Source organism: Pristiophorus japonicus, chromosome 20, assembly GCF_044704955.1.
Source record: "Pristiophorus japonicus isolate sPriJap1 chromosome 20, sPriJap1.hap1, whole genome shotgun sequence".
Classification (NCBI taxonomy): Eukaryota; Metazoa; Chordata; class Chondrichthyes; family Pristiophoridae; genus Pristiophorus; species Pristiophorus japonicus.
In genome coordinates this window covers 89,567,816-89,589,504 of record NC_091996.1, presented here as the reverse complement: position 1 = coordinate 89,589,504, position 21,689 = coordinate 89,567,816, and the positions used below count along the sequence as shown (strand labels likewise).

The window sequence follows — 21,689 nt, the reverse complement described above, 5'->3', positions numbered from 1 at the left end:
TATCCTCCTTTCGGTAAGGAGACCAAAACTGTACACAATACTCCAGATGAGGTCTCACTAAAGCCCTGTATAATTGTAGCATTACCCACATCCCTTGAACAAGGCAATCAGGAATAGAATCTTGTTTGATGTTCCCTGACCCAAGCCTTAGGACAAGAATGATAATCATGTGGTCCTCTGAATGAGTTCAACTGACTCAAAGACGGAACGGAGATACATCATATTCTTGTCTGGTTCATTCGGTCTCCGTATTTAAGGAGGGATATACTTGCATTGGAGGCTGTTCAGAGAAGGTTCACTCGGTTGATCCCGGGGATGAGGGGGTTGACTTATGAGGAAAGGTTGAGTAGGTTGGGCCTCCACTCATTGGAGTTCAGAAGAATGAGGGGTGATCTTATCGGAACATATAAGATAATGAGGGGACTCGACAAGGTGGATGCAGAGAGGATGTTTCCACTGATGGGGGAGACTAGAACTAGGGGCCATAGTCTCAGAATAAGGGGCCGCCCATTTAAAACTGAGATGAGGAGGAATTTCTTCTCTCAGAGGGTTGTAAATCTGTGGAATTCTCTGCCCCAGAGAGCTGTGGAGGCGGGGTCAATGAATAGATTTAAGGCGGAGATAGACAGATTTTTGCGCGATAAGGGAGTGAAGGGTTGTGGGGAGCGGGCGGGGAAGTGGAGCTGAGTCCATGATCAGATCAGTCGCGATCTTATTGAATGTCGGAGCAGGCTCGAGGGGCCGAATGGCCGACTCCTGCTCCAATTTCGTATGCTCTTTACAGCCAATGAAGTACGGTCGAAGTGTAGCCACTGTTGTAATCTAGGGAAAGGGGTGGGCCGGGGGGGGGCAGCCAAATTGGGGCACAGCAAGCTCCCACAAACAGCAATGAAATAAATGACCAGGTAAATCAAAAAAAAAGGGGGTGCTTCCAGAGATAAAATCTTGGCCAGGCCAGCCCCTCTTCTTCGAAAAAGGGAGCCTTCACGTCCGCCCAAGAGACACGGGGAGGGGGAGTCTGGGTTCCGAACGACGGCACTTCCGACAGCACGGCGCTCCCTCAGCACCTGCGCGAGAGAGAGAGAGAGAGAGAGAGAGAGAGAGAGAGAAAGAGAGAAAGAGAGAGAGAGCGCGAGCGAGGGAGAGAGCGCGAGAGAGAGAGAGAGAGAGAGAGAGCGCGAGCGAGAGAGAGAGCGCGAGCGAGGGAGAGCGCGAGCGAGGGAGAGCGCGAGCGAGGGAGAGCGCGAGCGAGGGAGAGAGCGCGAGCGAGGGAGAGAGCGCGAGCGAGGGAGAGAGCGCGAGCGAGAGAGAGCGCGTGCGAGGGAGAGCGCGTGCGAGGGAGAGCGCGAGCGAGGGAGAGCGCGAGCGAGGGAGAGAGCGCGAGCGAGAGAGAGCGCGTGCGAGGGAGAGCGCGTGCGAGGGAGAGCGCGAGCGAGGGAGAGCGCGAGCGAGGGAGAGCGCGTGCGAGGGAGAGCGCGAGCGAGGGAGAGCGCGAGCGAGGGAGAGAGCGCGAGCGAGAGAGAGCGCGTGCGAGGGAGAGCGCGAGCGAGGGAGAGCGCGAGCGAGGGAGAGCGCGAGCGAGAGAGAGAGCGCGAGCGAGGGAGAGCGCGAGCGAGGGAGAGCGCGAGCGAGGGAGAGAGCGCGAGCGAGGGAGAGAGCGCGAGCGAGGGAGAGCGCGAGCGAGGGAGAGAGCGCGAGCGAGGGAGAGAGCGCGAGCGAGGGAGAGCGCGAGCGAGGGAGAGCGCGAGCGAGGGAGAGCGCGAGCGAGGGACAGAGCGCGAGCGAGGGAGAGCGCGAGCGAGGGAGAGAGCGCGAGCGAGGGAGAGCGCGAGCGAGGGAGAGAGCGCGAGCGAGGGAGAGAGCGCGAGCGAGGGAGAGCGCGCGAGCGAGGGAGAGAGCGCGAGCGAGGGAGAGCGCGAGCGAGGGAGAGCGCGAGCGAGGGACAGAGCGCGAGCGAGGGACAGAGCGCGAGCGAGGGAGAGAGCGCGAGCGAGGGAGAGCGCAAGTGAGGGAGAGCGCGAGCGAGGGAGAGCGCGTGCGAGGGAGAGCGCGAGCGAGAGAGAGCGTGTCAGCCTCGACTATGTGCCGATGCCGCTGGAGCAGGGCGTGAAGCCACAGGCGACCACCCTCGAGAGGCGAGCGCGCGAAATCACCGCGTGACCTCAATCCCGCAAGCCCTGCGGCCAGAGACCGGAAGAATTGCTTACATGAGCTGCCTGTACTTCTGCTCCTGATACAGCTGGTTGCGGACATAGTCCACGTACACCTGGAAGTTGTGCTGAGCGTGGGAATAAATGATGTCGCACACATCATTAATCTTTATGCTCTCATCCATGCGACCCTCGAGGTCCTTCAGAAAACTTAAAAAAAAATGGAGAAAACAATTTCCCTGCCGGTTAATATTTACGACCTGCTTTCCGCCGACACAGCTCCGAAACTTGGCACAGCGAGAGCGGGGAAGGGTTACAACTATTTCCGTAAAACAAATCGAGTGCCCCCTTATTAAAGGGGCGCTAAAACCGACAATTTAACTTAAAGACGGTCAAATTAGAACTTGGTTGCCGGGGGCGACGGTGCACTCCAGTCCCTCCGGTGCCCGCCTCTCGCGGAAGGCCGCGAGCGTACCGGTGGACGCCGCGTGCTCCATCTCCAGGGGCACCCCGGCTCGGATGTAACCGCCGAAGAGAGGCAGGCAGTTGGGCTGGACGACCCCCTCGACCGCCCGCTGCCCGGACCGGTTGATGGCCCCCTTGGCCGTTCCCCAGGAGCAGGCCCACGAGGAGGCCTTCCGACCTGCCCGCTCCCCTACGCACAGAGTGCCCAAAGATCAGGAGCGCGGGACTGAAGTGCAGCCAGAATTTGAGGAGCAGACCCCTTCAAATATTGGAACAGGGGCTGCAACCTCGCACACTGAACATACACGTGGAACACGGACTCCTCCAGACCGCAGAAAATGGCTCCTTTATTCAAACTCCAGAGTGTTGGTACAGCGTGGGAGACCTGCTTATATACAGTGCCCAGGAAGTGGAGGGTTACAGGCCTGTTGGGCCTGCATATCGCCATGACAACGCGGCCTACCTCTGGTTGACTGATCACTTTAATTGATGGGGCACAACCAATAAGCTGTCAATTAAACAAAAACTATTAAAGCACACTTAACAAAATCAAATTAACATTCTATTCCGGGCCGCGACAAAGCACTCTGGTACCCATTGGTCACAGAAGGCCCCAAAAGCCCAACAACTTGGCCTGGCTCTTGAGAAAGAAAAGACTTGCATTTCTATAGCGCCTTTCACGGATGCCCCGACTGATAACTCAGCACAGAATGGGAACGGAGCCTGGATTTAGAAACATAGAAAAATTTACAGCACGGAAGGAGGCCATTCGGCCCATCGTGTCCGCGCCGGCCGACAAAGAGCCACTCGGCCCAATCCCACTTTCCCGCTCTTGGTCCGTAGCCCTGCAGGTTACGGCACTTCAGGTGCACATCCAAGTACTTTTTAAATGTGGTGAGGGTTTCTGCCTCTACCACCCTTTCAGGCAGTGAGTTCCAGACCCCACCACTCTCTGGGTGAAGAAATTTCCCCTCAAATCCCCTCTAAACCTCCCCCAATTATTTGAAATCTATGCCCCCTGGTTGTTGACCCCTCTGCCAAGGGAAACAGGTCCGTCCTATCCACTCTATCCAGGCCCCTCATCATTTTATACACCTCAATAAGTTCTCCCTTATTAAAACCGAGTTGAGAAGGAATTTCTTCTCCCAGAGGGTTGTGAATCTGTGGAATTCTCTGCCCAAGGAAGCAGTTGAGGCTAGCTCATTGAATGTATTCAAGTCACAGATAGATAGATTTTTAACCAATAAGGGAATTAAGGGTTACGGGGAGCGGGTGGGTAAGTGGAGCTAAGTCCACGACCAGATCTTGTTGAATGGCGGAGCAGGCTCGAGGGGCTAGATGGCCTAATCCTGTTCCATGTTCTTATGTTCTTATGTTCTTATGTTCTCCCCCTCAGCCCCTCTGTTCCAAAGAAAACAACCCCAGCCTATCCAATCTTTTGTTGTAGCTAAAATTCTCCAGTCCAGGCAACATCCTGCTAAATCTGCTCTGCACCCTCTCTGGTGCAATCACATCTTTCCTGTAATGTGGTTGTTATGTATGCAACCGTAGGTAACCTGTATTATACCGCCACCAGAGGGCCTACCTGTTTGAGTCCCAAGGGATCCCAGCATCTCTTGGGAGCACTGTATATAAGCAGGCCTCCCACGCTGTACCAACACTCTGGAGTTTGAATAAAGGAGCCAAGGTCACACTTACTCATGTCGACAGCACTCCGTTACACGACTTTATTATGAGCTTAACAGCGGTGACCAGAACTGCACGCAGTACTCCAGCTGTGGCCTAACCAGAGTTTTATACCGTTCAAGCACAACCTCCCTCTGCACCCTCTCTGGTGCGCCGACCCTCAGTAGTGCACTAGGTAGTGCCTGCGAAGACCGGGCCGCAGAGAGGAGGGTCCGAATCGCTTTGCGCGCTCTGGTCGCTCACCTCTCGCTCACTTCATTCACCCGGGTGACGCAGGAAAACAGCGTTTTTTTGTCGCGTACGATGATGGTCTCGTTGAGGTCCTTGGAGTCCATGAAGTGCTCGATGAGGACGTTCAGGCTGCGCAGGTACGAGGCCTCCGACGTCAGGACTTCGAACATGCTCTGCAAGCAAGCAAAATCGCTCAGCACCACCTCGGGGCAAGTGCGGAAACAAGGACCAGCCTTTATATACCGATTTTACATGGGAGCAGGAGTAGTGCCATTCAGCCCCTCAGGCCTGCTCCACCATTCAATATCATTATCTCAACTCCACCTTCCCAATATACCTTCGCTCCTTTAATGTAGAAAAAAAAACACCCAAAGGCGCTTCACAAGAGCATAAATCAGACAGAATGTGACACCGAGCCACTCAAGGAGATAATAGGGACAGGTGACCAAAAGCTGGGTCAAAGAGGTGGGTTTTAAGGAGCGTCTTGAAGGAGGAATGACAGGCGGAGAGATTTAGGGAGGGAATTCCAGAGCTAGGTGCAGCGATTAAAATCGGGGGGGAGATGCGCAAGAGGCCAGAATTGGGGGAGCGCAGAGATCTCGGAGGGTCAAGGGCAGGGGAGGTTACAGAGATTGTGGGGTGAGGCCATGGAGGGATTTGTAAACAAGTCCCGCGCACTCATCACCCCTTGTATGCGCTGTCCCGCTCACCCATCACCCCCTGTGCTCGCTGACACCGTGTCCTAACTCGCACCGAGTCCCGCTCACCCATCACCCCCTGTGCTCGCTGCCCCATGTGCTAACTCGCACCGAGTCCCGCTCACCCATCACCCCCTGTGCTCACTGCCCCGTGTCCTAACTCGCACCGAGTCCCGCTCACCCATCACCCCCTGTGCTCACTGCCCCATGTCCTAACTCGCACCAAGTCCCGCTCACCCATCACCCCCTGTGCTCGCTGCCCCGTGTCCTAACTCGCACCTAGTCCCGCTCACCCATCACCCCCTGTGCTCGCTGACCCCGTGTCCTAACTCGCACCGAGTCCCGCTCACCCATCACCCCCTGTGCTCGCTGCCCCGTGTCCTAACTCGCACCTAGTCCCGCTCACCCATCACCCCCTGTGCTCGCTGACCCCGTGTCCTAACTCGCACCGAGTCCCGCTCACCCATCACCCCCTGTGCTCGCTGCCCCATGTCCTAACTCGCACCAAGTCCCGCTCACCCATCACCCCCTGTGCTCGCTGCCCCGTGTCCTAACTCGCACCGAGTCCCGCTCACCCATCACCCCCTGTGCTCGCTGCCCCGTGTCCTAACTCGCACCGAGTCCCACTCACCCATCACCCCCTGTGCTCGCTGACCCCGTGTCCTAACTCACACCGAGTCCCGCTCACCCATCACCCCCTGTGCTCGCTGCCCTGTGTCCTAACTCGCACCGAGTCCCGCTCACCCATCACCCCCTGTGCTCGCTGACCCCGTGTCCTAACTCGCACCGAGTCCCGCTTACCCATCACCCCCTGTGCTCGCTGCCCCGTGTCCTAACTCGCACCGAGTCCCGCTCACCCATCACCCCCTGTGCTTGCTGCCCCATGTCCTAACTCGCACCGAGTCCCGCTCACCCATCACCCCCTGTGCTCGCTGCCCCGTGTCCTAACTCGCACCGAGTCCCGCTCACCCATCACCCCCTGTGCTCGCTGACCCCGTGTCCTAACTCGCACCGAGTCCCGCTCACCCATCACCCCCTGTGCACGCTGACCTACATTGGCTCCCGTTTAAGCAACGCCTCGATTTCAAAATTCTCATCCTTGTTTACAAATCCCTCCATGGCCCTCGCCCCCTCCCTATCTCTGTAATCTCCTCCAGCCCCACAATCCCCCCGAGATTTCTGCGCTCCTCAAATTCTGCCCTCTTGAGCATCCCTGATTATAATCGCTCAACCATTGGTGGCCGTGCCTTCTGTTACCTGGGCCCAAGTTCTGGAACTCCCTCCCTAAACCCCTCCACCTCTCTCTCCTCCTGTAAGACGCTCCGTAAAACCTCCCTCTTTGACCCAGCTTTTGGTCACCTGTCCCTAACATCTTCTTATGCGGCTCAGAGCCAAATTCTGTTTGGTAACACTCCTGTGAAACATCTTGGGACGTTTTACTACGTTAAAGTTGCTATATAAATAAAAGTTATTGTTGTAGTTGCCAATTTTCATTATAAATATTGGACGCAGGATTCAGGAGGGAAAAAGTTGGCAGGACGATTATTTTGTTTAATATATTAATAGGTTGATAAGGATCAGTAGGCAGACACGAGACTGCAGATGTGACCGTCTTTCATGAATGAATGCCCCCTTGTTCAAGGATCTGCTCCTGAACCCTTATTTTCATTTCAATGTAAAATTGTTCATCCCAAATCAAAGAGGTAACCTTTCGCAACAAAGCCGCTGTTCACCGGCCTGTAATGAGCAATAAGCCACGGTAATACCCCTTTAAATAAACTACCCTTCACCGCCGGACTTTAAACCGGGACTCTTGGCCAAGGATCACCGGAATGTTAATGTTCCGAGACATTTTGATGACATCCCAGACTCAAAACAGCCGAACAACAACAGTAAAGGAAAGATCTTGCATTTATATAGCGCTTTTCACGACCACCGGACGTCCCAAAGCGCTTTACAGCCAATGAAGCACTTTTTGAGTGTGGTCGCTGTTGTAATGTGGGAAACGCGGCCGCCAATTTGCGCACAGCAAGCTCCCACAAACAGCAATGTGATAATGACCCAGATCATCTGTTTTTTTTTGTTATGTTGATTGAGGGATAAATATTGGCCCCAGGACACCGGAGATAACTCCCCTGCTCTTCTTCGAAGTAGTGGCCATGGGATCTTTTTCGTCCACCTGAGAGAGAGCAGACGGTTTAACGTCTCATCCGAAAGACGGCACCCCCGACAGTGCGGCGCTCCCTCAGCACTGCACTGGGAGCGTCAGGCTGAGAGTGGGGCTCGAACCCACAACCTGCCGACTGCAAGGCGAGGGGCGCTACCCACTGAGCCACGGCTGGCCCGAGTGGACACCGCGGGCAAAATTTGGCAACGCACTCAATCCCGAATTGAAAAGCGTGATGCATCCCACACTCGAATAGCCGAGACGCCAAGGTCTGGGGCTGCAGTTGAGGCCGTTGGAACCGTACCCAACAAAGTCATCGCCTTCATTGGAGGGGTGGAGGACGGGGAAGGGTCTAACGACTAACGGTAATGGCCTTCACTCACCTCCTGCAGTCTGCACTCCCCCTGGCTGAGGTCGCTCAGTATTCCACTCTGTCGCACGGCATCGAGGTTCTGCCACAAGGTGTTGCGAGGGGTCTGCGACCGAGCCCCCGGACTCGAAGCCCTGTCATTGTCGAGGGTGAGGGGGATGCTTTCGTACATGTAATCCTCGCTGGTCTTGCTGGAGTCCCTCATCAAGGTCTGCCGCTTAATCTCCTTATGGATCACCGTTTCCCGGTAGGTTTGGTACAGAGGCTCTGCAATCGAACGTGTGCAAGGTAATGAGACCACTGGGCCATCAAGCTCACTCCTTCCACGTACACTCTACCCTATTCATGGACTTTACCCACCCATTGAATCTCCTTGTACACCTGATGTACACCCGATCCCATCACAGACTCTACCCGCCCAATGAAGCAGAGACTGGTTGCAGTGAACATCCTGTTTCCCAAGTTGTAAATTTACATAAGAACTTTGGAAATAGGAACAGGAGCAGAGCATTTGGCCTGCTCCATCATTCAATAAGATCATGGCCGATCTTCCACCTCAGCTCCACGTCCTTCGATTCCCTTGGTATCCAAAAATCTATCGATCTTTTTCTTGAATCTATCAGTCTAATTCTGAAAGAAGGTTCTGCAAAAATAATTGTAAGCATAGCTGAACAGATCTCCAGAACATGCATGCATCCGCCCATGCCCACTATTTACCCTCGCCCTATTGCTCTCCCCCAAACTCTCCCCCCCCACAAACTCTCCCCTCCCCACCCCCCCCCCCCCGCAAGCTCTCCCCGGCAGTGTAAGAAATCGTGAATGGGAAGAAATAACGCGAGACCAAAAAGTCTCTTCAGACTGGTGTTAGAATTGAAGATTGATTCCATGCTACAATAGCTAAAGCCACTTGAACAGCGTGAACATTAATAACCGATAACAGGCAGCTCCAAACATCTGAAGGCCAATCATGGCCTGTCCGACTCCAACCTTGGGAAGTATAAGAACAGGAGAGATGGGCCTTCAGAAAATATAAACAGGACAGACATGTGAAGAGGAGGGATTCACCTAAGAGTTGAGACAAAGAACTCGACGAGTCATTGGGCACCCTGGGAAGAGCCCTTCTAGGTTAAATGGTCCTGTCAATCATTTTAACCCAGGCCCGCCCCTAAAAAGAGAATAAAAGACCCAGAAAGCTCAGGTCAGACGATGAAGATAAGAACAGTTCGTGCCACCAGCCCTCTGTCCGATCGGGACTAGTACCAGCTACTGGTTACGGTCGTATGGCAACTATGTCTATTCTGATTGTGTGTTGTGTTGGACTATATTTGAACTACCGCTCCCTTAATAAAACGCCTTGTAACTCCTAAGACTCTTTAGGGTATGTGTGTGACCAGTGATCCTAGTCTTATACCCCGGAAACACAGGAGCCAGTGTGTTCCAGGGGACGGCCAATTATCTCAGCCCATACTGAGACCCCCATTATCTTCAGTCCTGTGCCAACCAGGCTATGACTTCATTATTAACAAATCTCATTAAATTGTTAATAAAGATTGGAATTTCTTTATTTATTCTAAGGCAGAGTCAATTCTAAACCGGTTCTTACAGAAGAACCAATGCCGTCAATTTCTCTTCATCTCTCTCTCCTGGTAATTTTTCTCTTTCATCATCAATACCACAATTGTCTTTACTCCCCTAGATATTCTCTCAAACGCCACAGCCGATGTCCTACACACTCTTCTTTGTCCCCCGCCTCGGTCTCAAGAGCCACCGCCCCCCCATCTACACAAACTTGATCTTCCCAGGACCTCAAAACCAAGGCGGCCACACCTCCCTCAGCCTTCCCTTTCGTCGACAGGCTTCTCAAACCCACCCTAATCACTGCTCGACTTAGACTCGGAGGACAATACGGCACAGGAGACCGCCAAAAGAACATAAGAATTAGGAGCAGGAGTAGGCCATCTAGCCCCTCGAGCCTGCTCCGCCATTCAACAAGATCATGGCTGATCTGGCCGTGGACTCAGCTCCACTTACCTGCCCGCTCCCCGTAACCCTTAATTCCCTATTGGTTAAAAATCTATCTATCTGTGACTTGAATACATTCAATGAGCTAGCCTCAACTGCTTCCCTGGGCAGAGAATTCCACAGATTCACAACCCTCTGGGAGAAGAAATTCCTTCTCAACTCGGTTTTAAATTGGCTCCACCGTATTTTGAGGCTGTGCCCCCTAGTTCTAGTCTCCCCGACCAGTGGAAACAACCTCTCTGCCTCTATCTTGTCTATCCCTTTCATTATTTTAAATGTTTCTATAAGATCACCCCTCATCCTTCTGAACTCCAACGAGTAAAGACCCAGTCTACTCAATCTATCATCATAAGGTAACCCCCCTCATCTCCGGAATCAGCCTAGTGAATCGTCTCTGTACCCCCTCCAAAGCTAGTATATCCTTCCTTAAGTAAGGTGACCAAAACTGCACGCAATACTCCAGGTACGGCCTCACCAATACCCTATACAGTTGCAACAGGACCTCCCTGCTTTTGTACTCCATCCCTCTCGCAATGAAAGCCAACATTCCATTCGCCTTCTTGATTATCTGCTGCACCTGCAAACTAATTTTTTGGGATTCATGCACAAGGACCCCCAGGTCCCTCTGCATCTCAGCATGTTGTAATTTCTCCCCATTCAAATAATATTCCCTTTTACTGTTTTTTTTCCCAAGGTGGATGACCTCACACTTTCCGACATTGTATTCCATCTGCCAAACCTTAGCCCATTCGCTTCACCTATCTAAATCTCTTTGCAGCCTCTCTGTGTCCTCGACACAACCCGCTTTCCCACTAATCTTTGTGTCATCTGCAAATTTTGTTACACTACACTCTGTCCCCTCTTCCAGGTCATCTATGTATATTGTAAACAGTTGTGGTCCCAGCACCGATCCCTGTGGCACACCACTAACCACCGATTTCCAACCCGAAAAGGACCCATTTATCCCGACTCTCTGCTTTCTGTTCGCCAGCCAATTCGCGATCCATGCTAATACATTTCCTCTGACTCCGCGTACCTTTATCTTCTGCAGTAACCTTTTGTGTGGCACCTTATCGAATGCCTTTTGAAAATCTAAATTCGGCCCATCGTGCCTGTGCCGGCTCTTTGAAAGAGCGATTCAATTAGTCCCATTCCCTGCTGCTCTTTCCCTGCTCCCCCTCCCCTCCCCCCCCCCACAACCCTGCACGCAAGGAGGCCATTCGGCCCATCGTGTCCGCGCCAGCCGACAAAGAGCCACCCAGCCTAATCCCACTTTCCAGCTCTGGGTCCGTAGCCCTGCAGGTTACGGCACTTCAGGTGCACATCCAAGTACTTTTTAAATGTGGTGAGGGTTTCTGCCTCTACCACCCTTTCAGGCAGTGAGTTCCAGACCCCCACCACCCTCTGGGTGAAGACATTTCCCCTCAAATCCCCTCTATACCTACCAATTACTTTAAATCTATGCCCCCAGGTCGTTGACCCCTCTGCTCAGGGAAACAGGTCCTTCCTATCCACTCTCTCTAGGCCCCTCATCATTTTATACACCTCAATCAGGTCTGCCCTCAGCCTCCTCTGTTCCAAAGAAAACAACCCCAGCCTATCCAATCTTTCCGCATCGCTAAAATTCTCCAGTCCCGGCAACATCCTCGTAAATCTCTGTACCCTCTCCAGTGCAATCACATCTTTCCTGTAAAGCGGTGACCAGAACTGCACGCAGTACTCCAGCGGCGGCCTAACTTTCAAGTATTTATCCACTTCCCCGTTTGAAAGTTACGATTGAATCTGCTCCCACCGCCCTTTCAGGCAGCGCGTTCCCGATCACAACAACTCGCTGCGTAAAAACACTCTCCTCTCCTCTCTGACTCTTTTGCCAATTAACTTAAATCTGTGTCCTCTGATTAACGGCCCTCCAGCCACTGCAAACAATTTCTCCTTATTTACTCTATCAAAAACCCCCCATGATTTTGAACACCTCGATTAAGTCTCCCCTTAACCTTCTCTGCTCCAAGGAGAACAACCCCAGCTTCTCCAGTCTACCCACGTAACTGAAGTCCCTCATCCCCGGGACCATTCTGGTCAATCTCCTCCGCACCCTCTCTAAGGCCTTCACATCCTTCCTAAAGTGCGGAGCCCAGAATTGGACACAATACTCCAGTTGAGACTTAACTAGTGATTTCCCACCTTCTCTCTCCTACATTTTTTTTTAAAAACATTCCTGGGATGTGGGCGTCGCTGGCCAAGGCCGGCATTTATTGCCCATCCCTAATTGCCCCTCGAGAAGGTGGTGGTGAGCCGCCTTCTTGAACCGCTGCAGTCCCGTGTGGTGAAGGTGCTCCCACAGTGCTGTTAGGGAGGGAGTTCCAGGATTGTGACCCAGCGACGATGAAGGAACGGCCGATATATTTCCACACTCGTGGATACTTGAACCTCAAATGGTGCTCAGAAATGCTGGCATGATGTTTTACCGAGGTTTCTTAATATTATATAAAACTAAAAAACATTCGCTGCTTAGATACTCCGATCGGTCAAGCCCTTAGAAACGACAATTCCCCAAATACACGTCACTGCGATTATTGCGAATTCTTTACCACTTTCAAATTGGGATTCCCAGTCAGTCGCCTTCTGAGTCCCCGCATTTATCGACCTGTGAAAAGAGATGAAACAGTTATCAGTAGCAGTCCTAACTATCCATGTAATACAGCTGTGGCTTAGTGGGCAGCACACTCGCCTCGGAGCTGGAAGGTCGTGGGTTCAAGTCCCACTCCAGAGATTCGAGCACATAAATCCAGGCCGACACTCCCAGTGCAGTGCTGAGGGAGTGCCGCACTGCCGGAGGGGCCATCTTTCGGTTAAACCGAGGCCCCGTCTGCCCTCTCAGGCGGAAATACAAGATCCCTCGACCACTATTTCGAAGACGAGCCGGGGGGGGGGGGCAGGGCCTTGGCCAATATCGCTCTCCCTCAATCAACATCACACTGCAGCTTGTGGCGCCTCGCTGTGCGCAAAGTGGCTACTGCGTTTCCCACATTACTTCAAAAAGTACTTCATTGGCTGTAAAGAGCGTTGGGACATCCTGGGGTCATGAAAGGCGCTATGTAAATGCAAGTCTTTCTTTCCATTACAAATCTTGTGCGCACCTTGCATTGTGTAAGATGTGTTAATAGCCTCAACTCATCACTCGAATATAAACAGGTAGGTGGTGGCCATCTTGTTTTTTCATGCACCCCGCTATAAATTCTCCAAAATAATGTGAAAAGCACAAAGAATCGCTGAAAGATCAAGTACAGCCATTATCCATAATTGTCTCAGGCTCCAGCCTCCACCTTTCCCTTCCCAGCAGCCTTAGGAACAGGATGAGGCCATTCAGCCCCTCCGTCATTCAATTAGATCCTGGCTGATCTGTATCTTAACTCTATCTACCCGGTATCACTCTGCAAGGCCTTAATCTTGCCGTCTGTTAAGTTCCAGGAGTTCCTCTACGTCTCCACAACCCCTTGGTTACCGAGCTAATTCTACGGGTCTCAATACAGCTCTTGGTGTCAGCCGTGGCTCAGTGGGCAGCACTCTCGCCTCGGAGTCGGGAGGTTGTGGGCTCGAGCCCCACTCCAGGGATTTGAGCGCACGAATCCAGGCTGACACTCCCCCAGTGCAGTGCCGAGGGAGCGCTGCACTGTCGGAGGGGCGGTACTGGGGGAGTGCCACACTGTCGGGGGGACGGTGCCGAGGGAGCGCTGCGCTGTCGGAGGGGCGGTGCCGAGGGAGCGCTGCACTGTTGGAGGGGCGGTACTGGGGGAGCGCCGCACTGTCGGAGGGGACGGTGCCGAGGGAGCGCTGCGCTGTCGGAGGGGCGGTGCCGAGGGAGCGCTGCGCTGTCGGAGGGGCGGTGCCGAGGGAGCGCCGCACTGTCGGAGGGGCCATCGTTCAGATGAGATGTTAAACAGAGGCCCTGTCTGCCCTCTCAGGCGGACGCAAAAGATTCCACGGCACTATTTCGGGGAGTTCTCCCCCGTGTCCTGGGCCAATATTTATCCCTCAATCAACAACAAAAAAAAACAGATTATCTGGGTCATTATCACATTGCTGTGTGTGGGAGCTTGCTGTGCGCGCATTGGCTGCCGAGTTTCCCACATTACAACAGTGACTACATCGCAAAAGTACTTCATTGGTTGTAAAGCGCTTCGAGACGGCCGGTGGTCATGAAAGGCGCTATATAAATGCAAGTCTTTCTTTCTTGTCTTCTGGCCGACGTGACCCTTGACCATCAGTGCTGCTAGTTAGCGAGGCCAATCTCGGGGAGGGGGAAGTTTCAAGTTTTCCTCCAATCCTCGTGAGCAATGCTACGAGGATTCAAATTGTAAAGCTCACCTTCCACTCATGTGCTCTCTCTCCTCTTCAACAGCAAGTAATTAGGACAATGAATGGTATGTTGGCCTTTATTACAGGAGGATTTGAGTATAAGAGTAAAGACGTCTTACTGCAATTATATCGGGCCCTGGTGAGACCGCACCTGGAGTACTGTGCACAGTTTGGGTCTCCTTACCCAAGGAAGGATATACTTGCCACAGAGGGAGTGCAACGAAGGTTCACCAGACTGATTCCTGGGATGGGGGGGATTGTCCTCTGAGGAGAGATTGAGCAGACTAGGCCGATATTCTCTAGAGTTTAGAAGAATGAGAGGCGATCTCATTGAAACAAATTCTTACAGGGCTCGACAGGGTAGATGCAGGGAGGATGTTTCCCCCGGGCTGGGGAGTCTAGAACCAGGGGGTCACAGTCTCAGGATAAGGGGTCGGCCATTTAGGACTGAGATGAGGAGAAATTTCTTCACTCAGAGGATGGTGAATCTTTGGAATTCTCTGCCCCAGAGGGCTGTGGAGGCTCAGTCTTTGAGTATATTCAAGGCTGAGATCGATAGATGTTTGGATATTAAGGGAATCGAGGGATATGGGGATCGGGCGGGAAAGTGGAGTAGAGGTCGAAGATCAGCCATGATCTCATTGAATGGCGGGGCAGGCTCGAGGGGCCGAATGGCCTCCTTCTGTGCTGTAACCGTTCTGTGATACGATAACAGAGAAGGTGCGTGCAAACTCTATACATGGCCCTGATATACGCCCATGAACTCCCCGATTTCAAAATTCTCATCCTTATTTCAAATCTCTCCGTGGCCTTATCCCTTCCTTATCTGTAATCTCCTCCAGCCCCCCCCCCCCCCCCCCGAGATGTCTGCGCTCCTCTAATTCTGCCCTCCTGAGCATCCCTGATTATAATCACTCCACCATCGGTGGCCGTGCCTTCTGTTGCCTGGGCCCCAAGCTCTGGAACTCCCTCCCTAAACCTCTCCGCCTCTCTTTCCTCCTTCAGGACGCTCCTTAAAACCGACCTCTTTGACCCAGCTTTTGGTCACCTGCCCTAATTTCTCCTTATACCATTCGGTGTCACATTTTTTAAAATCTCATAACACTCTCGTGAAGCACCTTAGGACGATTCACTATGCTAAAGGCGCTATATGAATACAAGTTGTTTTTGAACTCTACAAAGTTTGTGGGACACCCTTGACCTGAACACCACGATCTCCTGAGGTTTAAGCCCAGCAAAGAATTGAATAGTGCAATGGAGAGATTGTCAATGAGAGCCACCTAATACCGTCACAACACCGCACGGCGATCGGCGAGGAGATCTGACCTGTTCTCGTGAATCTCCAGGTGAACTTCGTACTCGTTGCTACTTGAGGCGCCGACGTCACCTGTCAACACCAACCACATGCGTCACATGAGCCACTGATCACACGCGGGGTATATTTACCATTCTGTTTGTCGAGGGGCTGCAATACCATGTGGTGGCAAGTAGGGGGCACCACCCTTGGGCCTAGGCGCCCGGGTGTGGTCTGGTCTGGTCGGGTAACTCAGCCAGGGTTCCAGCTCCCGATCGCCATCCAGCAAAAGGTGCGCACTGTTAGAGCTCCACCTGGTGGACTAATGGTGTAATGCAACCTATGTATTAACAATAAAAGGTCCATTTGGCTCAGTCACATGACGTCGGTTTCTGTTAAGCGGCCATCTTGTAGGGCGTGTGTTTGAGTAGCTCTATGATGATTTCAAAAGGTGCAACGGCTTCGAAATGGGCGACTGGGTGATGTCATCAAAACCCAGGTCGCGGTTTGGAGCGTGGGCAGGAACATCGGCGAGGGGCTCTGGTACAGCGGAGGAGTGGGATGGTCGGGGTGGATGAGCGGCGAGAGATTGTGGCGGAGGAGCGGCGAGAGATTGTGGCGGAGGAGCGGCGAGAGATTGTGGCGGAGGAGCGGCGAGAGATCGTGGCGGAGGAGCGGCGAGAGATTGTGGCGGATGAGCGGCGAGAGATCGTGGCGGAGGAGCGGCGAGAGATTGTGGCGGATGAGCGGCGAGAGATCGTGGCAGAGGAGCGGCGAGTGATTGTGGCGGAGGAGCGGCGAGAGATTGTGGCGGAGGAGCGGCGAGAGATCGTGGCGGAGGAGCGGCGAGAGATTGTGGCGGAGGAGCGGCGAGAGATCGTGGCGGAGGAGCGGCGAGAGATCGTGGCGGAGGAGCGGCGAGAGATTGTGGCGGAGGAGCGGCGAGAGATCGTGGCGGAGGAGCGGCGAGAGATTGTGGCGGATGAGCGGCGAGAGATCGTGGCGGAGGAGCGGCGAGAGATTGTGGCGGATGAGCGGCGAGAGATCGTGGCAGAGGAGCGGCGAGTGATTGTGGCGGAGGAGCGGCGAGAGATTGTGGCGGAGGAGCGGCGAGAGATCGTGGCGGAGGAGCGGCGAGAGATTGTGGCGGAGGAGCGGCGAGAGATCGTGGCGGAGGAGCGGCGAGAGATCGTGGCGGAGGAGCGGCGAGAGATCGGGGCGGAGGAGCGGCGAGAGATCGGGGCGGAGGAGCGGCGAGAGATCGGGGCGGAGGAGCGGCGAGAGATCGGGGCGGAGGAGCGGCGAGAGATCGTGGCGGAGGAGCGGCGAGAGATTGTGGCGGAGGAGCGGCGAGAGATCGTGGCGGAGGAGCGGCGAGAGATTGTGGCGGAGGAGCGGCGAGAGATTGTGGCGGAGGAGCGGCGAGAGATTGTGGCGGAGGAGCGGCGAGAGATCGTGGCGGAGGTGCGGCGAATGAGGGTATGGGACCCAGAAGAGACGAGGGCCCAGGGGGCAGCACGGGCCCAGCCCACACTGCGATATGTGTGGGCGCACTGGGCCCGTGCAGCAGAGCTGGTCTCCAGTCGTCCTGGTTAACCCTCGCCACTGGACCAAGACCTCGCTCTGTCAAGCCCCGTGTGGTGGCTGGTGTGCAACGGCCACCCCACGTTAAAAAAATCCACCCACAGGCATCTTCCGCCCCCTCAATTGGAGTTCAGGATGGGAACATCGGGTGCTTCATTGAAACATCTGTGGACTCGTGTGGAATCAAGTCATCCTCGTTCGAGGGACCGCTTATGATGATGAGAGATATCACATGCGCGAGGTGAAGGAATGAGCTCAGGCTGTTGACCAACCGGTCACCATGGAACGGGAAGGGTAGCGCAGTGGTTAAGATACTGGACTAGTAATCCAGACCCTGCACTAATGATCCAGAGACACGAGCTCAAATTCCACCACGGCAGCTGGGGAATTTAATTTCAATTGACTAAAAAACTAGTATCAGTAATGATGAAACTATTGGACTGTTGTGAAAAACCAATCTGGTTCATTAATGGTCTTCAGTGAAGGAAATCTGCCACCCTTACCCGGTCTGGCCGATAGGTGACTCCAGACCCACAGCAATGTGGTTGAATATTAACGCCCCTCTGAAATGGGAAATTAGGGATGATCTTGTCATCGACACCCACATCCCATGAATGAATTTTTTTTAAACATCCGCTGTTGACTACCTGGTCACCAGCAGATTGGAAAACTTCAAATGTAACGCCCCTATTTAAAAACGGAGGCAGACAAAAAGCAGGAAACTATAGACCAGTTAGCCTAACATCTGTGGTTGGGAAAATGTTGGGAGTCCATTATTAAAGAAGCAGTAGCAGGACATTTGGAAAAACAAAATTCAGTCAGGCAGAGTCAGCATGGATTTATGAAGGGGAAATGTTTGACGAATTTGCTGGAATTCTTTGAGGATGTAACGAACAGGGTGGATAAAGGGCAACCAGTGGATGTGGTGTATTTGGACTTCCAGAAGGTATTTGACAAGGTGCCACATAAAAGGTTACCGCACAAGATAAAAGATAAAAGTTTATTTACCCAGTGGGTGATGGGGGTCTGGAACTCATTGCCTGAAGGTCTGCATCCCAGGGTACTTAAGGAGGTGGCCTTGGAAATAGCGGATGCATTGACAGTCATTTTCCAACATTCCATAGACTCTGGATCAGTTCCTATGGAGTGGAGGGTAGCCAATGTAACCCTACTTTTTAAAAAAGGAGGGAGAGAGAAAACAGGGAATTATAGACCGGTCAGCCTGACCTCAGTAGTGGGTAAAAGGATGGAATCAATTGCTAAGGATGTCATAGCAGCGCATTTGGAAAGAGGTGACATGTTAGGTCCAAGTCAGCATGGATTTGTGAAAGGGAAATCATGCTTGACAAATCTTCTGGAACTTTTTGAGGATGTTTCCAGTAGAGTGGACAAGGGAGAACCAGTTGATGTGGTATATTTGGACTTTCAGAAGGCTTTCGACAAGGTCCCACACAAGAGATTAATGTGCAAAGTTAAAGCACATGGGATTGGGGGTAGTGTGTTGACGTGGATTGAGAACTGGTTGTCAGACAGGAAGCAAAGAGTAGGAGTAAATGGGTACTTTTCAGAATGGCAGGCAGTGACTAGTGGGGTACCGCAAGGTTCTGTGCTGGGGCCCCAGCTGTTTACATTGTACATTAATGATTTAGACGAGGGGATTAAATGTAGTATCTCCAAATTTGCGGATGACACTAAGTTGGGTGGCAGTGTGAGCTGCGAGGAGGATGCTTATGAGGCTGCAGAGTGACTTGGATAGGTTAGGTGAGTGGGCAAATGAATGGCAGATGAAGTATAATGTGGATAAATGTGAGGTTATCCACTTTGGTGGTAAAAACAGAGAGACAGACTATTATCTGAATGGTGACAGATTAGGAAAAGGGAAGGTGCAACGAGACCTGGGTGTCATGGTACATCAGTCATTGAAGGTTGGCATGCAGGTACAGCAAGCGGTTAAGAAAGCAAATGGCATGTTGGCCTTCATAGAAACATAGAAACATAGAAAATAGGTGCAGGAGTAAGCCATTCGGCCCTTCTAGCCCTGCACCGCCATTCAATGAGTTCATGGCTGAACATGCAACTTCAGTACCCCATTCCTGCTTTCTCGCCATACCCCTTGATCCCCTTAGTAGTAAGGACTACATCTAACTCCTTTTTGAATATATTTAGTGAATTGGCCTCAACAGCTTTCTGTGGTAGAGAATTCCACAGGTTCACCACTCTCTGGGTGAAGACGTTTCTCCTCATCTCGGTCCTAAATGGCTTACCCCTTATCCTCAGACTGTGACCCCTTGTTCTGGACTTCCCCAACATTAATAAGAACATAAGAATTAGGAACAGGAGTAGGCCATCTAGCCCCTCGAGCCTGCTCCGCCACCCAACAAGATCACGGCTGATCTGGCCGTGGACTCAGCTCCACTGACCCGCCCGCTCCCCGTAACCCTTAATTCCCTTATTGGTTAAAAATCTATCTATCTGTGACTTGAATACATTCAATGAGCTAGCCTTAACTGCTTCCTTGGGCAGAAAATTCCACAGATTCACAACTCTCTGGGAGAAGAAATTCCTTCTCAACTTGGTTTTAAATTGGCTCCCCCGTATTTTGAGGCTGTGCCCCCTAGTTCTAGTCTCCCCGACCAGTGGAAACATTCTCTCTGCCTCTATCCTGTCTATCCCCTTCATTATTTTAAATGTTTCTATAAGATCACCCCTCATCCTTCTGAACTCAATCTATCATCATAAGGTAACCCCCTCATCTCCGGAATCAGCCTAGTGAATCGTCTCTGTACCCCCTCCAAAGCTAGTATATCCTTCCTTAAGTAAGGTGACCAAAACTGCACGCAGTACTCCAGGTGCGGCCTCACCAATACCCTATACAGTTGCAGCAGGACCTCCCTGCTTTTGTACTCCATCCCTCTCGCAATGAAGGCCAACATTCCATTCGCCTTCCGGATTACCTGCTGCACCTGCAAACTAACTTTTTGGGATTCATGCACAAGGACTCCCAGGTCCCTCTGCACCTCAGCATGTTGTAATTTCTCCCCATTCAAATAATATTCCCTTTTACTGTTTTTTTTCCCCCAAGGTGGATGACCTCACACTTTCCGACATTGTATTCCATCTGCCAAACCTTAGCCCATTCGCTTAACCTATCTAAATCTCTTTGCAGCCTTTCTGTGTCCTCTACACAACCCGCTTTCCCACTAATCTTTGGGTCATCTGCAAATTTTGTTACACTACACTCTGTCCCCTCTTCCAGGTCATCTATGTATATTGTAAACAGTTGTGGTCCCAGCACCGATCCCTGTGGCACACCACTAACCACCGATTTCCAACCCGAAAAGGACCCATTTATCCCGACTCTCTGCTTTCTGTTAGCCAGCCAATTCTCGATCCATGCTAATACATTTCCTCTGACTCCGCGTACCTTTATCTTCTGCAGTAACCTTTTGTGTGGCACCTTATCGAATGCCTTTTGGAAATCTAAATACACCACATCCATTGGTACACCTCTATCCACCATGCTCGTTATTTCCTCAAAGAATTCCAGTAAATTAGTTAAACATGATTTCCCCTTCATGAATCCATGTTGCATCTGCTTGATTGCACTATTCCTATCTAGATGTCCCGCTATTTCTTTCTTAATTCATAGCGAGGGGATTTGAGTACAAGGGCAGGGAAGTGTTACTACAATTGTACAGGGCCTTGGTGAGGCCACACCTGGAATATTGTGTTTGTTTTGGTCTCCTAACTTGAGGAAGGACATTCTTGCTATTGAGGGAGTGCAGCGAAGGTTCACCAGACTGATTCCCGGGATGGCGGGACTGACATCTCAAGAAAGACTGGATCAACTGGGCTTGTATTCACTGGAGTTCAGAAGAATGAGAGGGGATCTCATAGAAACGTTTAAAATTCTGACGGGTTTAGACAGGTTAGATGCAGGAAGAATGTTCCCATTGTTGGGGAAGTCCAGAACCAGGGGTCACAGTCTAAGGATAAGGGGTAAGCCATTTAGGACTGAGATGAGGAGAAACTTCTTCATCCAGAGAGTGGTGAACCTGTGGAATTTTCTACCACAGAAAGTTGTTGAGGCCAATTCAATAAATATATTCAAGGAGGAGTTAGATGTAGTCCTTACTACTCGGGGGATCAAGGGGTATGGCGAGAAAGCAGGAATGGGGTACTGAAGTTGCATGTTCAGCCATGAACTCATTGAATGGCGGTGCAGGCTAGAAGGGCCGAATGGCCTGCTCCTGCACCTATTTTCTATGTTTCTATGTTTCTATGAAAGGGTGGTAGAGGCAGAAACCCTCACCACATTTAAACAGTACTTGGATGTGCACCTGAAGCGCCGTAACCTGCAGGGCTACGGACCGAGAGCGGGAAAGTGGGATTAGGCCGGGTGGCTCTTTGTCGGCCGGCGCGGACACGATGGGCCGAATATTTCGCCCGGGAGGGGCGAGCCGGTGTGCCACGCCCCCTGGTTGCGACACCGGCTCCATTTTTGGCTGCCGCCCGACCCGTAGCGCTGTGTAGAGCGCCCCCTGCTGGGACCACCTGTGAAAGCGGGCGCTCCACACTGTAACGGCCGTCGCGAGGTAACTGCGATTGTGTATTTCTGAGATTGATGTTGCGGTGGCGTGAGTATATTGGGAATGTTTGTAGTGGG

General features: G+C 52.4%; 1 protein-coding gene across 1 annotated transcript in view; it reads right to left on the bottom strand.

Moving 5' to 3' along the window:
- Positions 1-21,689, bottom strand: part of LOC139232825 (rho guanine nucleotide exchange factor 15-like) — a 72,780-nt gene that overhangs the window by 24,859 nt on the left and 26,232 nt on the right. Inside the window, exons 4-8 of the mRNA XM_070863319.1 lie at positions 15,472-15,532; positions 12,378-12,433; positions 7,781-8,034; positions 4,545-4,705; positions 2,208-2,360 (exon numbers count right to left, since the gene is read on the bottom strand). Of these exons, the coding sequence (XP_070719420.1) occupies positions 2,208-2,360; positions 4,545-4,705; positions 7,781-8,034; positions 12,378-12,433; positions 15,472-15,532 (685 nt within the window). The remainder of the gene's footprint in view (positions 1-2,207; positions 2,361-4,544; positions 4,706-7,780; positions 8,035-12,377; positions 12,434-15,471; positions 15,533-21,689) is intronic.